The sequence below is a fragment of the Dendrobates tinctorius genome, unplaced genomic scaffold (assembly GCF_039654945.1).
Source record: "Dendrobates tinctorius isolate UK_male_01 unplaced genomic scaffold, ASM3965494v1 ptg000009l, whole genome shotgun sequence".
In the NCBI taxonomy this organism is placed as follows: Eukaryota; Metazoa; Chordata; class Amphibia; order Anura; family Dendrobatidae; genus Dendrobates; species Dendrobates tinctorius.
In genome coordinates this window covers 2796160-2812518 of record NW_027361677.1, presented here as the reverse complement: position 1 = coordinate 2812518, position 16359 = coordinate 2796160, and the positions used below count along the sequence as shown (strand labels likewise).

The 16359-nt window shown below is 43.2% G+C and overlaps 1 protein-coding gene across 3 annotated transcripts in view; it reads left to right on the top strand.

The window, feature by feature from the left end:
- Positions 1–13615, top strand: part of TSNAXIP1 (translin associated factor X interacting protein 1) — a 72033-nt gene extending 58418 nt beyond the window's left edge. For 2 of the 3 annotated variants that reach the window (XM_073581749.1, XM_073581759.1), the window contains exons 10-16: positions 230–360; positions 2630–2758; positions 3174–3332; positions 3675–3784; positions 5691–5814; positions 12279–12382; positions 13137–13615. In XM_073581749.1, coding sequence (XP_073437850.1) covers positions 230–360; positions 2630–2758; positions 3174–3332; positions 3675–3784; positions 5691–5814; positions 12279–12382; positions 13137–13341 — 962 coding nt within the window. In that variant the 3' untranslated portion in view covers positions 13342–13615. Of the gene's footprint in view, positions 1–229; positions 361–2629; positions 2759–3173; positions 3333–3674; positions 3785–5690; positions 5815–11534; positions 11626–12278; positions 12383–13136 lie in introns of all 3 variants that reach the window. The other variant, XR_012233440.1, reaches the window with a different exon arrangement.
- The last annotated feature ends 2744 nt before the right edge of the window (positions 13616–16359 follow it).

The window sequence follows — 16359 nt, the reverse complement described above, 5'->3', positions numbered from 1 at the left end:
CCTCCCTCTACCTCATCCATGTGGCCTCATAGTAGTATACAATAGAAACCTGCATCAGACATTTGATTTTTAACACTTGCATCGTATCAATCATTGTTTGTACTCTTTGAATAAAGAATTTGAAAAATTGAAAATTTGGGTAAACTTTGCCTCCAACTGAACTTTCTAAAACTTTTTTTTTATAAAACTATATTACGCAGCTGATAAAATGTTGGTGTCCTTTCTGCAGATATGTTTCCCGAGGTCTTTCAGCGATGGTCCGTATTATCTGACGGAAAAAGCAGCGACCAGCTTTTGGATGTGTTACTGACAGAACTGGGCACAAAAATTCTCCAAGAGAAGGATTTCTTTCCGGGCATGGTATTAAACTCTGTAAGGGAAGAGTCAGACGGCCGTATAAATCGAACAGAAATCGGAACTCTGCGCATAAACTGGCTGACGGCTCTCTTGACCCAAGAATGACAGCTGCATAGAAATACATGATACTGTCACACTCAGATCAGGAGAGCCGTTGTTCTGATCACCATCTCAATTATATGACCGCCTGACTGCGCCCCTACTTATTCATATGGTATACCATAAATAACCGGGAACTTACTTAGGCGGTAACCTTGCAACCATGGTAGTAATATTACAATTCTTCCCTAACTGGCAGTCAACAGTGTCGCATTGCTCTAAGGTCGGGTTCAGACAAGCAGTATACGGACTTCAATGCCTGGCTGAACCGTGGTCTCCTAACCCAAATTTACAACCTCATATATATGGTACTTGTAAGGCAGTAAGTTTAGGTCAGGAGTAGAGTTGAGCGAATATGTTCGGAATCGGTCGCCGAATCTGAATTTGCCATATTCGTGCCATATTGGAACCCTATTCGTGCCCAATTTATGTTTGACTGTGAAGGACAAGACCAGTTCCTCCCACGTCACCAATGTGACGTAACTACACAGGCACAGCTCTCCGGCGCCCCCTTTGTCTCTCAGGTCAGTAAGGGAACTGCACCTAGAGCAAATGGACGCTGGGGAGGAAGTCCTGTTAACCGCTGGGTATTCTAAGATTCATAATCAGAGTAAAAGCATCAGCCCAAGATTAATTTTATGGTTTAATTGCCTTAAGGGCGCACTAGATAATTACAGAAATATACAGTAAGCTATACAATGGAATTACAGTGGATTTGCAGTCAGAGTAAAATATATCAATAAGGGTACAAGACTTAGAGATATTAAGCTGGAGGTCAATTTACCAGATTGTAGGTTGCATGTGGGTGCCGGGAGCTCTGCAGTCCACAGGTACAAGAATCTTAGTTGCCGGACAGACCCCAAAGCGCGGGCCGCTGCTCCCCTTGGCAGATCTGTCCCCAGTTCCTTCTTAGATCATCATCGACTGGTTCTTCTGTGAGAGAGTGAGTGTCTCTGCCATGTGCTGCTAGTTCTTAAGCATGCTGGATTCCTCCCCCTGTGTCAGAGGGTGGGCTAATAATCTCCACCCTTTAGCTCCCTGCAGAACTTACTCCCAATATCTAAGAAAGGGGGTAACTTTCTACAGCATGATCAGATCAGGACACGAGAGGTACCAGTGAATGCGGTTTGTTTTGCCTGTCGCGTGGAGAGCAAACATGGCCCCAATTGGGTCGCTGTGGAGGGCCAATCTCTATATCTCAAGTCCCAGAGCCCTCACCGACTCAGGAGTCGCACTGCCAGATGCGCGATATCCTCAGGGTCACGCAGATATTTTTTATGAGTCTATAACTCGAAAGGTGTGCTCATAATCCATGATCCTAGGATGGAGTTGAAGAGGCTGGGAGAGACAATGGATGTGTATTTCTGTGTCCAGCTGACAGGAATATTCTAATTGAAGCCCCCAGGCACCTTCCTGCCCCATGCTGGCGTGGCTCCTACTCAAGCTTTGAAGTTCTGCTTTGGCTTTATCTCATTATCATACTAAAAGACCTTGCTATTCAACATTGGAGCACTAAATCCTGTTTTCTTCAATATGCTCACAGGCCCGGGGGGGGTAGGAGCAGTTAGCTGCCTGTAATTCTTGTGAACTCAGACCAAAATGGACAGGCCAAGCTCAGACATGAGGCGAGCATTAGGCCCCATATCCAAGATGGCGGCTGCTCCTTCATCACATTGACGATTGATTCCGAACATTCATTTCTACTCCCAATAACTCCAATGACGTTTGGCTGTGTTCGGCGAATATTGCAAATACAATATTTGCCGCCGATTGTATTCGGATCCAAATTTTGAAAAATTCGCTCAGATCTAGTCAGGAGATCCGTGGTCAGTCCGGCATTGTCGTCTATATACGGCCATCTGAATTTGGCCTAAAGGCGATGTATCCAATTAGGTGTATGACTTCATGACTGTATGTTAGTGATCAACTTAGGCAATAGTACTCCATGAATCTAAGGATGTTTTCAGCTTTGTCTTGGCTTCCGTATAGAAGCCACAGAGACGTAGGCTCTCCATGCGCCATTTTTTTTCCCGTTTTGCACTGTAATACTTTCCAATGATTGATATAAAATCCAACACAAAGAAAGCTGAATGTCTGTGATATTTGGAAGTTCAGAAGGGCCCGTAGAAATCTAGAGCTCTTGTGATACAGCTATTGGAATCGTTGATTCTAGGGAATTGGCGATAAAGTTCCCGTTCATCTGCGCCAGGATCGACCAGTGAAAAACTTAAGATTAAGCCTAAGAGACGTGTACGGGATGATAAAGGAGATTTGCAGAGAAAAATTTGCCATGGATCAGCAGGTAGTGTACCGAGCATTCACATTGGTTAATGTCAATCGGATACATGGATTATTGATCTGTGATCGTGACAGTGACGAAACTCACATGACTGCTGCAGCCGATCAGTGGCTACAGATTGGTTGCAGTGTTGATGTTCTATCCTTCTGGAAGAGATAGCTATGGGACTCTTTTCCAGCTAAGGGAAATACAAGCATTCGTGAAGAAGATGGGTGGGTGTCCAATACCTGACTGTTTGTTTTTTGTTTAACACCACCATGGGCTTATCTTTAAAGTAAAAAAAAAAAAAAAAAAAAATATATATAGTAGCAGATATCGTCAGAAAAAAATGTGCAAATGCAATTCCTACATTCTGGACTAGACTTTTACTTTATAAACCGATGGAAAAATGTATTTCTCCCCGTTGTCTTTATTGTAGAAGGGCAGACGATCCTCTCTGCCCGAGTTTATGATAAACTACCTACAGAGGAAGTTTGGGGAGGTGGCATTCGGATGGTCGTATTCTTTGCATCAAACATGTCGGATTCAACTGCGAAATGACCAAATCCATTCTTTTTATCGAGTCCTTATGGGTCAGGTGAGTAAAACGTAGGCTTGTTCTTCAACATCCTTGGTCCGAAGACACTCTGTTAGCACACGAACACGTTCACTAGCTCATCACTAGTGGCTGAGAGTCCTTGTCCTTCACACATGGAAGTGGAGAATACTTTGGTGATATGACATGTCTGCCTCTACATGAGATCGGAGAGGTCACAATGTACAGGTGACCTAACCCAGCGCCATACATCTGAGCACACAATACACTTATGTGTACGAGGTCTAAAAAGCTCCATCTTGTCTTCTACAGTTCAAAACCCCAAATCTGAACTTTTCCTTGTGGTTTCCATCAGCATGCTAACATGGAAAGTCTGTCTTGCAGATGGATGAAGATTTGTATTATGCTTGGTTTCACGGACATAAACCTCTGCAGAAGGAGCTCGCTGCTGCCGACAGCTCAAATGATGGATCAGTAGCACAGGAGCAGTTCAGGTATGCTAGCTAAGTAATGGAAAGACTTAAAAAAAAAAAACCAAAACTTCTGTACTGATGTTTTAAGGGATAGTCGTACCTCAGCCATTTATAGCATATCCACAGGGTATTCTCAACTGGTATATGTCATGTATGATATTTCTCAACAGAGGTGGGGGAACCTATCTAGATGTTGGGTCCCACCTAGCAGACAAACTTATGACATACTATGGTTAGGTCATAAATGTCTGACATGAAAATAGCACTTTACACAGCTGCACAAAAAAAACAGGCATAATGGTAATACGTGTAAGCTTCACACAGGCACCAGGTGACAAACACTGGGACCCTTTACAAACCAACTAAACTGTTGTGTTCGATGTGAACTTACACTTGGTTTTGTAGAACAGCAGAGCCTCCAAGTAGAGAGGGTGAAAAATTATTCGTAGGACCCGGTCCATCAACCACAACACTACTTGGAGCCCCGAGAACCGTCTCCTACCCGCCAGAAGCCGCACATCTACTGTTGATTAACCGTCCGGGCAGGATATCACGCATGCATCACACCACAACTGTGATGTCGCACCAGGCTGGCTAATCAACAGAAGAGCCCCAGATGTCAGGAGGCAGTACTAGGGGCTCGTGTCCAGCGGTCAGAGTACTGACGTGGCCGATTGACCGGGTCCTGTCAATCTATACGCACCAACTCTGCCGCCGTATTTCACCTATTATTCAAATACAGCCATACTGAAGGGAGCCTGTACACACAGAATGATTGTTCAGACCAAGCACAGGCGCTTGGGTTCATCCATGGCGCAGCCAAGACCGTGCATCTTCCCACCTACTTGTTTGCCATCCATCTCTGCTTGTAGCTGGTTCCTGGAAAGCCACAGCTGTCAGTCAAGGAAAAGGAAGATGGATGGAAAACAATTAGATAGGAAGGATGGGCTTCATGGCATGGCCAGTCTTATAAATACCCCTCTTTGTGTTCCCTGTACCACCACCCTTCTCTGCCCTATGAAGCCAGAACTGGCAAAGAATAGGGAAAATGGCGATAGAAGGAAAACAAGTAGGTGGGAAGTTGCACTTTACTGTTTGGCCACCCCAAGGGTGCACCAAACACCTGTACTTGGTCTGAACGGTCATTCTGTGCTGACATGTCGCTTTAAGAGAACATTAAACCTGGATATGATAGGGTAAAAAAAAAAAAAAAAAAAGAAAGCTGGAGATAGTCGTCCTCCCATTGCCCATGAGTCTGCAGAATTTTTTGCATTTGATATACCTTGCAGAAATCCCACAGATAACTTGATAATTTTATTCTGATTGTGAAGAGAGAGCAGAGGAAGCTGTCAGCAGAAAATGGAAACAATCACCCTATTTATGATGGTGCTATCTTAGACCACAGTATCGTTACCATACTGCCACAGGAAGAAAGCGATGGCTCCTGAAGCGCAAGGAGTCCTCCACCGGCTACAAGACACTTTCCTTTTCTAGTGAGAAAAGGAAATCTTATTTTTAGGTTAATTCTACAAATCACAAGATCTTACAAATATTGGGCCCCATAGTGCAGAAAGGTTTGGGGTTCTCTATGCCTACCATTAGCAGCTCAGTACATTGCATCTACGTGGTCAAAAAATTCTGCATGTAGGGAAAAAAAAAATGCAAAACTGTCCAGGAAATCCTGCCCCTTCATTACTAGTCAGCACAGATATTGTAGGACTTTTCCAGTTCACGTTTGGGGTCTTAGGGGTAACATTTCTCCTAGTGGAGAGTAACATGCCAATCCTGGCATGCCAGAGTGAGGAGACTTCTAGGCCATGCATGCTCCACAGGGAAATTAAATATGCAAATTGTCTCTTCAGAAAGGAAGAGGACTAAAACTTTAGCGCCACTTATTGGAAGCTTCACGTTTGTATTATTTCTACAGGATCCAACTCAGAAAAGCCTTTCCATCTAAGACTTCAGATGAAATTCAGGAACTGATGGACGCTGTCGAGTCCCAGCTGAAGCCGGAGGATGAAAATATCATTTACAAGTCTTTATTCAGTGAGGTAAAGCTACATTTGTATTGCATAAATGACTATGTAATACTATAATGTAATCATAGGCAGAATAAAGGGGTTGTCTCATTTGGGATATCTCTGACATGTTGATCAGATTTACCACATATGTCCAAGTTCTTGAGAATGCGGCCCTGGCATGCTCTTACGGATGCATTCATGGCCCTTATCCATTCATATTTACCCATAAATGTCCCAGATTGACAACCCCTTTAACTATTTGGTATTGAGAATTTACCCCCAAAACAATAATACATTTGACTCATTGTATGGCAGTATTATATAAGCACGCCTGTACTGCATTATTTGGCCCCCTGTACCATATACAGTTGTGCTCAAAAGTTTACATACCCCAGCAGAATTTTTGCTTTCTTGGCCTTTTTTTCCAGAGAATATGAATGATAACACCAAAACTTCTCCGCTCTTGGTTAGTGGTTGGGTGAAGTCATTTATTGTCAAACTACTGTGTTTACTCTTTTTAAATCATAATGACAACCCAAAACATCCAAATGACCCTGATCAAAAGTTCACATACCCTGGTGATTTTGGCCTGATAATATGCACAAATGGGTTTGAATGTTTACTAAAGGTAACATCCTCACATGTGACCTGTTTGCTTGTTATCAGTGTGTGTGCATAAAAGCCGAGTAAGTTTCTGGGATCCAGACAGACTCTTGCATCTTTCATCCAGCCACTGATGTTTCTGAATTGTGAGTCATGGGGAAAGCAAAAGAATTGTCAATGGATCTACAGGAAAGGGTAGTTGAACTGTATAAAACAGGAAAAGGATACAAAAAGATATCCAAGGAATTGATAATGCCAGTCAGCAGTGTTCAAACCTGTGATTAACAAATGGAAAATCAGGGGCTCTGTAAAAACAAAACCACGGTCAGGTAGACCAACAAAAGTGTCGTTCACAACTGCCAGGAAAATTGTTCAGGATGCAAAGAAAATTCCACAAATAACATCAGCTGAAATTCAGGACTTTCTGAAAACTAGCAGTATGGCTGTTTCAAGATGCACAATAAGAAGGCACTTGAAGAAAAATGGGCTGCATGGTCGAGTCGCCAGAAGAAAGCCATTACAGTGCAAATGCCACAAAGTATCTCACCTACAATATGCAAAACAGCACAGAGACAATCCTCAAATCTTCTGGAACAAGGTAATTTGGAGTGATGAGACCAAAACTGAACCTTTTGGCCACAACCATAAATGTTACATTTGGAGAGAGGTCAACAAGGCCTATGATGAAAGGAATACCATTCCTACTATAAAGCACGGAGGTGGATCGCTGATGTTTTGGGGATGTGTGAGCTACAAAGGCACAGGAAACGTTTTCAAAGTTGAAGGAAAGATGAATGCAGCACGTTATCAGCAAATACTGGAGACAAATTTGCACTCATCAGTCTGGAAGCTACACATGGGACGTACTTGGATGTTCCAACATGACAACGATCCAAAACAAGGCCAAGTCGACCTGTCATTGGCTACAGCAGAACAAAGTGAAGGTTCTGGAGCGGCCATCTCAGTGTCCTGACCTCAATATCATTGAGCCACTCTGAGGAGATCTCAAGCGCGCAGTTCATGCTAGACAGGCCAGGAATTTACAGGAACTGGAGGCTTTTTGCCAATAAGAGTGGGCAGCTTTACCATCTGAGAAAATTAAGAACCTCAGCCACAACTACCACAAAAGATCTCAAGCTGTTATTGATGTTAGAAGGGGCAATACATGGTATTAAGAAATGGGGTAGGTGAACTTTTGATCAGGGTCATTTGTATGTTTTGGCTTGTCATTATGATTTAAAAAGAGAAAACTCAGTAGTTTGACAATAAATGGCTTCACCCAACCACTAACCATGAGCAGAGAAGTTTTGGTGTTATCATTCATATTCCTGGAAAAGGACAAGAAAGCAAAATTTCTGCCAGGTATGTAAACTTTTGAGTACAACTGTAGCTACTATTAGAGCACAATTACTGCCCCGTTTTAGTTTCTAAAGAGAAAGTATTGAACACCCGCAGACCTGGATTGTTATAGGGGGGTCTGAGACCAGTTTTCCTTTTATGCACCGATTTTTACCTGCACCTTTTTGCAGGCTTTTTTAGAGTCTGTAACAGCCTGGCGCGGTTAGTGCATGCTGAAGGTTGTAGCTTTACAGCAATGGATTTAAAGCCATTCCTAAACTGTGTCCCTATGTAAGAGGTATAAAGTGCGTTTGTAACATTATGGCCCTAATTCATTAAGGCCCTAATTCATTAAGGCAATTTCACAAGAATTCTGGCATAAACTGCTTCGAAAAGTTGCAAATGTGTTGCATTTTTGGTCTTTTCATGCCAGCTAAAGAGAAGCTGGGGCAGGAGGGTGGTGCGGCGCCACAGCTCATCTAATTCATGACAAGCTGTGGTGTTTCTTGCTCTATAAATCTTATTCTAGTCAGGCATAGGACAATGGCTTTAACTCCTTAACGACAAGGGTTATTTTTGGTTTTGCATTTTCCTTTTTTGCTCCCCTTCTTCCCAGAGCAACAACTTTTATTTTTTGTTCAAAATGGCCATGTGAGGGCTTGTTTCTTGCGGGACGAGTTGTACTTTTGAACGACAGTGGGATGAAATTGCAAAAAAAAAAAAAAGTGCAATCCCACAGTTGTTTTTTGTTTGGCTTTTTTTGCTAGGTTCACTAAACGCTAAAACACACCTGCCATTATGGTTCTTCAGGTCATTATAAGTTCATAGACAGAAAACATGTCTAAGTTCTTTATCTAAGTGGTGAAAAAAATTCCAAAACTTGTAAAAAAAAAAAAAAAAAAAGTTGTCATTTTCCGAGACCCGTAGCATCTCCATTTTTCGGGATCTCGGGTTGGGTGACTGCTTATTTTTTGCGTGCCGATCTGAAGTTTTTATTGATACTATTTTGGTGCAGATACGGTCTTTTGATCGCCCGTTATTCCATTTTATTGCAATGTTGCAGTGACCAAAAAACGTAATTCAGGTATTTCGATTTTCTTTCTCGCTACACCGTTACCGATTTGATTAATTCTTTTTATATATTGATAGATCTGGCGATTCTGAACACGGAGATGCCGAAAATGTGTATATTTGATTTTTTTATGTTTTATTTTGAATGGGGTGAAAGGGGGGTGATTTGAATTTTTTTAATACTTTTAAAAACTTTTTTACTTTTTACTTACTTCAATAGGAGACTTGAAGCTGAACTTGTCTGATCGCCTCTAATACATAGCACAGTGCTGCAGCCCTGCTCTATGTATCAGAAATGCTCACTTGCTATGAGAGCCCGACCACTATGTGGCACTCATAGCGATCCAGCAATGACAATCACAGGGATCTTTTCCTCACCCCGGGTTGTCATGCCAACCCGTTGGCGACCCGCGGTCATGTGACACGGGCGCCGATGGGAGCAGGAAGCAACGCGCTTCCTGCGTGTCCACGTTAAACGCCGCTGTCAGTTTGACAGTGGTATTTAACATGTTAACAGCCGCCGGTGAATTGCAATTTCACCCGCGGCTGTTAGGGGAACATGTAAGCTGATCAGATCAGCTGTCATGTCCAGGGAAAGGTGCGGGCTTATCACTGGAGCCTGCACCAAACATGGAAGCGTCCAATGACAGACTATGTCCGTCATTGGACGTTATGTGGTTATTAACAGTACCTCAGTCATAAAATCATTTGAATGCTGAGATCAGTGCATATCACGGCATTCACAGGGAAAATTGAAGCAGACAACTTCATATTTGCACCAAAGAATTATTCCCATCTCCAAGATCCTATCGCAATATGTAGTAGGTGTAAAAATATTAGCAAATGCCTCCCAATTAGAAATGGAGTATAGTTCTCCTAATTTGCTATGTCATTTACTTATGTGGAGGGCATTGCAGGAGCTTAGATATCCATGGTTACGACCACAAACAGCTAAATGTCAACTGGAGATGGGCGAATTTGAACAGTAAAGTTCGTGGTCAGTACCAAACACTTAGGGTGTGTGCACACACTGCGGATTGTCATGTGGAATTTTCCACGCGGATTTGTGGATTATCTGCAGATTTTCTGCGGTTTAGCCTGCGGGTTTCCATTGCGGTTTGACACCTGCCATGGAGCAGGTGCCAAACCGCAGCGAAATCCACACAAAGAATTGACATGTTGCGATTTTGAAACCGCAGCAAATCCGTGCGGAAAATTCCGCACCGTATGCACTGCAGATTTCTATTTCCATTGATTATAATGGTACTGTACACCGCAGCAGAAACTGCTGCAGATCCGCAGCAGAATCAGCAGCGTGTGCACACACCCTTAGCGTTCATGCACGGACCCCAAACACAGACTTTTCCAGGAACTCTGTTACTGTTCGGGTTTGGCACCTCAGACATTGGGTGTTTACCACGCTGTCATGTGCATGACAGCGCAAGAATCACTGGCGGCTCTGATCAGCGGTAAGATCATTACAGCCAGTGACAGAGCTGCGATTCCCATGCTGTCAGATGACAGCGTGAGCCAGCAGATGTGCCCAGCGGTAAAAAGGTTACCGCCAGTCACAGACGTCGCCTGATGAGAGAGTACAACTCGTATCAGCCTATGCCTGCTGTCGCTGATAACAGCTATAGCAGGCGCCGTTGATGGGAGTATTCATTACCTGGTGCCGTTTCTATAAATAAATGTAAAAACAATGACGTGGTATCTACTCTATTTTTGATAACCAGCATAGGCAAAACTGACAGTTAAAGGCTGCAACCTTCAGCTGTCAGCTTTAACATGGCTGGTTATCAAAATAGAGGGTCCCCCCATTTTTTTACAACCAGCCATGCTAACGCAAACAGCTGGGCGCTGGTAATCTCAGACTCTTAAGGGGCCATGAATATATCCCCCCTCACCCAAAAAATAGCAGCACGCAGCTGCCAGAGAAAAGGCGCATTAGATGCGTCAATCCTTGCGCTTTGTCCAATTCTTCCCACTTGCCCTGGTGCGGTGCCAAGTGGGTTAATGGTTGTGGGGTTGATGTCAGCTGTTTCATGGCTGTTGACATCAAACCCACGGGCTAGTAATGGAAAAGCGTCTATATGACGCCCCCATTACTAACCCCATAGATTAGATTGTAAAAAAGACACAGCCAGAATAAAATCCTTTAATTGAAATAATGACACAGACTACTTTATTTGAAATAAAAATGCAGTTACACTCCTCTTTATGCCTAATCCATTGAAGTCTATGTCACCTGTAAAAGACAGAATTGCAAACAACCATAATACTCACCTTCATGTCTAATCCACAGACGCCCATGTTCCCTGGAAAAGAAGAAAAATAAAAATAAAGAAAAATAATAAACAATCATATTCCTCACCTGTCTGGCATGAAGATAATCCATACTGTCCCATGCCCATCCTGATGATTTGGATAGTGGTCACATCAGTGTTGCAGCCACTATCCCCGTTAGCTGGAACACACTGACACAGGAGCCTAATCGCTCCTGCAGTGTGTAGTGCTGAACAGGCACAAGAAAGTTCACCGGAGTTCAAAGTTGATGAGTCCCGGTGACGTCACTTACGGCACTGCTCACTGCATGAGAAACAGTGTGGCAAACACAGGCTCTCAGCGGCGGTAAGATCATCTGACAATGTGGGAACCACAGCTCTCTGACTGGTGGGAATGATCAGAGTCCCGAGAGCCCATTCTGATACCCGAATCACACTTTTTTTTTTTTTTAGATGTTCCCACCAGACCCGAACATCCATGGGTTCCGCCCATCACTAGTCATAATCATGGATACCTAAGCTACTGCAATGCCCTTCACATGTGGTAAGCTACATAGCAAATAAGAAGAACTTTACTACATTTCTAAATGGAGGCATTTGCTAATATTATTATTACACCTGCTACATATTAGGACAGAAGAGATGGGAATACCCCTTTAAAGGAAATCCCTGTGATGTGTACACCGTAGTTAGGGCATACCTGGTTATTATCTACCAGCATTAGTACACAGGCTAATATAATAGATACCAGTAGATTTAATAAAAAAAATAAAATAAGAAAAATATACAAAACCCAAAACTGTGAATATAAATACTTATTATAAATAGTTTTTTATATGTGGAACAAAAGTACCAAAATAAAATGTGTTTCCCACATTTGGCTAGGACTGTCACAATATGTATTAAATCTAGATCATAATTTAATTTATTTTGAAAGGTGTATACAAGACAGAAGAATAAAGAATGACTGCATTGAGTGTGCACTTTTCCTAATTTTCCCAACATTTAAATAACTACAAATTAAATGTTAATTTCTATGTACCGAGAAACGCCACCTACAAAGTACAACTTGCCCTGTCCTGAATAAAAAAAATAAGATAAAAAAAAAAAAGTTATGACCTCTTGAATGCACAGACGACCTCGTGTCTGTTGGGACCTAAATATCTGTTCACTGAACGGACTTTTTTTTTTTAATAGGATGAAGAGGGAAATCCTAGTCACTTTCTTGGCGTACTCCGCAATCAATTTTCTGCTGAGAGGATGCAATATCTGAAAGAGCTGAGAAATACACTTGGAAACAAGTAAGTGATTACTAATCAATTAAAGCGGTCGTCTCGTGTTTGCTGATGGTTAAAAATTATAAATGGGTTTGGAATAAGCAGCAACTCTGCAATACACCACTTGTTAAAAATCCTCCACGATCTCAAGAACTTTAATTCCATAGTTTTTCTTTAACCAAGATCTTTAATTCTATTTAAGATATTAAGATCTTTTATTATATAATTTACAGCTCTTCGCTTGTGATTAGCGAGTGTGCTTGAATATAGTTATCCGAGTGTCTTCGGGGTGCTTGAGTAATATGTTCGAGTCCCCGCTGCTGCACGGCTCTCGGCTGTACGACAGCCACAAAACATGCAAGGATTTCCTGTTTGTTAGGCAATCCCTGCACGTGTTGCAGCTGTCGAGCAGACATGCAGCCGCGGGGACTCGAACATATTACTCGAGCCCGCCACGTTAGACTGCAGTGGTGGTCAGTTTTCTAGGCACATAGCATGGGCTTGTAAGCGCTGCATCCAGCCGGGTTTACTGCCCCTACTTGCGGCATCGGAGGGCGCACAGTTCAGACCAGCGACGCTGCCAGTCTTTTGGAGTGCATCCCCAAGCCCCCGACTTCTACAGGAGGCTGGGGAGCTATGCGCTCTTGAAGAACGAACGTGCAACAGCCCTCTTTAATGACCGTCTATTGTTTTGTTATTGCATAGTGGACAGGGCTGCACCCACATATTTGGATATGCCATTACCTACTGTAAATATACATTTTTGTTTGCATTTTAGCCCCAGTAAACCTGAAGATCTTAAAGCGGCGCTTTTGTCTGTGGATCCTGCCATTGATGACGAGACACTAAACAGATATCTATCCTGCGCCTTTAAAGTCAGCCCGGAACAACTCGACGTGACCAGGCCGCTGTCTCCGAAACAGTTATTTCACAATCTGGAGGCAATAAATGTAAGGAGAACGGGACCCGCAGCTCAGGAGTAAAGGCGTTACCTGCAAGCGAGAAGACTGGAGGGAGGCTATTTATCTGAGAGCACATGTAACACTGACGCCTTCTACCTGGACTCTCAGACTGCGGCAGAACTACAAATCACAGCAAACGCTGACCAGGCAGAGGCTGAGAGTTGTTGTTATGCAGCAGAGTCTGGAGTCTAAAATCAGATATAAGAAATCGTAGTATTTATCAAATCGATATTTTGTATTCAGCTAAATTATCTTTTATTTTGGAGGAAAAAATAAATTGTATTTTTAGTCCTAAGAGGCTTACACGAGATTAGAAGGTGCACTTTTTTTTTGGCTATGGGGCATTTGACATCATCAAGAATCTGATAGCTGGAAATTCGCCCCCCAATTCTTTCGTTTCCACCCCCGGAGCAATTTGAGTTGGTAGAGAGAGGTCTACTGAATGAACGTGTGTCAGACGGCTCTCTCATGTGTATGGTCAGCTTAAAACTGGAGGAGGGGGCTGCCAGGAACCCGCCGATTGCTAAAATCCCTTCAATCCCTCTGGGCTGAACAATTGCAGTTAGGTGATTGAAAAGAGTATGCCCAACTCCAATATCCTATCGCAATATGTAGTAGGCATAATATTAGCAAATACCTCCAATTAGAAATGTCGTATAGTTTTCCTGATCACCTATCTCGCTTACCCCATGTGCAGGGCATTGCAGTAGCTTAGGTATCCATGGTTACAACCACAAACTAAATAGCAGTCAATATGAGTGGTTGTAACCATGGATACTTAAGCTACTGCAATGCCCTGCACATGAGGTAAGCAACATAGCGAATCAGGAGAACTATACGACATTTCTAATTTTAGGTATTTGCCAATATTATTATTACTACTACACCTTCTACATATAGGTATAGCATCTTGAAGATAGGCACAGCCCTTTAAAGACTATGGTACTGATGGTAATATGGCAGAGTGGGTGGTGGTCCTTCATTCTAGAGGTCAGATCCCACCACTCGTACATTTTAGCCTGTGCAATGTCTCCGTTCCCTGACAGATCTATACAGATCACGTTCACTCTAATGAGGTTTTTTTGGTAAGTAGAGAGTCTGAATTATTTTTTTAAAATACCATACCAGTGTACTCAAACTTTATCAGGGTCCACCTGGACTTCCAGCATTTATCACGGCGAAAATAGTTTTGCCGACTGTGACACTCTTGCCATAAATAATAACAGACAACTACTCTATAATGTATGACAACATTGGATGCTAATAAAAAGACAGTACTCTCATGGTCTTATTTCATCACTTTAATCACGTTTAGTGCGTGCTCTTTGCGCTTTTTGGGTTATTGTGTTACTGCATAATGACTTCTGGGGGTCCCATCTATTCTGACGTAAGGGTATGTAGGGTAGAAGATAATGTACATCATGGGAACATGTCAACTCAGATGTGAAAAATTATTTTACTGAATGGCAGACCATATGTACGCTGCTCAAAAAAAAAAAAGGGAACACTTAAACAACAGAATATAACTCCAAGTAAATCAAGCTTCTGTGAAATCAAACTGTCCACTTAGGAAGCAACACTGATTGACAATCAATTTCACATGCTGTTGTGCAAATGGAATAGACAACAGATAGAAATTATTGGCAGTTATCAAGGCACCCTCAATAAAGGAGTGGTTCTGCCGGTGGGGACCACAGACCACATCTCAGTACCAATGCTTTCTGGCTGATATTTTGGTCACTTGAATGTTGGTTGTGCTTTCACACTCGTGCTAGCATGAGACGGACTCTACAACCCACACAAGTGGCTCAGGTAGTGCAGCTCATCTAGAATGTCACATCAATGCGAGCTGTGGCAAGAAGGTTTGCTGTGTCTGTCAGCGTAGTGTCCAGAGGCTGGAGGCGCTATCAGGAGACAGGCCAGTACACCAGGAGACGTGAAGGGGCCGTAGGAGGGCAACAACCCAGCAGCAGGACCGATACCTCAGCCTTTGTGCAAGGAGGAACAGGAGGAGCACTGCCAAAGCCCTGCAAAATGACCTCCAGAAGGCCACAAATGTGCATGTGTCTGCACAAATGGTTAGAAACCAAATACATGAGGATGGTGAGTGCCCGACGTCCACAGATGGGGGTTGTGCTCAGAGCCCAACACCGTGCAGGATGCTTGGCATTTGCCACAGAACACCAGGATTGGCAAATTCGCCACTGGCGCCCTGTGCTCTTCACAGATGAAAGCAGGTTCACACTGAGCACATGTGACAGACATGACAGAGTCTGGAGACGCCGTGGAGAGCGACCTGCTGCCTGCAACATCCCTCAGCATGACCGGTTTGGCAGTGGGTCAGTAATGGTGTGAGGTGGCATTTCTTTGGAAGGCCGCACAGCCCTCCATGTGCTGGCCAGAGGTAGCCTGACTGCCATTAGGTACCGAAATGAGATCTACAGACTCCTTGTGAGACTATATGCTGGTGTGGTTGGCCCCGGGTTCTTCCTAATGCAAGACAAAGCCAGACCTCACGTGGCTGGAGTGTGTCAGCAGTTCATGCAAGATGAAGGCATTGAAGCTATGGACTGGCCCGCCCGTTCTCCAGACCTGAATCCGATTGATCACATCTGGGACATCATGTCTCGCTCCATCCACCAACGTCACATTGCACCACAGACTGTCCAGGAGTTGGCGGATGCTTTAGTCCAGGTCTTGGAGGAGATCCCTCAGGAGACCACCCGCCGCCTCATCAGGAGTATGCCCAGGCGTTGTAGGGAGGTCATACAGGCAAGTGGTGGACACACACACTACTGAGCATCATTTCCTTGTCTTGAGGAATTTCCACTGACGTTGGATAAGCCTGTAATTTGATTTTCCACTTTGATTTTGAGTATCCTTCCAAATCCAGACCTCCATGGGATATTAATTTTGAATTATGTTGATCATTTTTATTTTTTCTTGTTCTCAACGCATGCCACTGTAATTAATAAAGATTTGAAACTGCAATATTTCATTCATTTATATCTACGATGTGAAATCTTAGTGTTCCCTTTA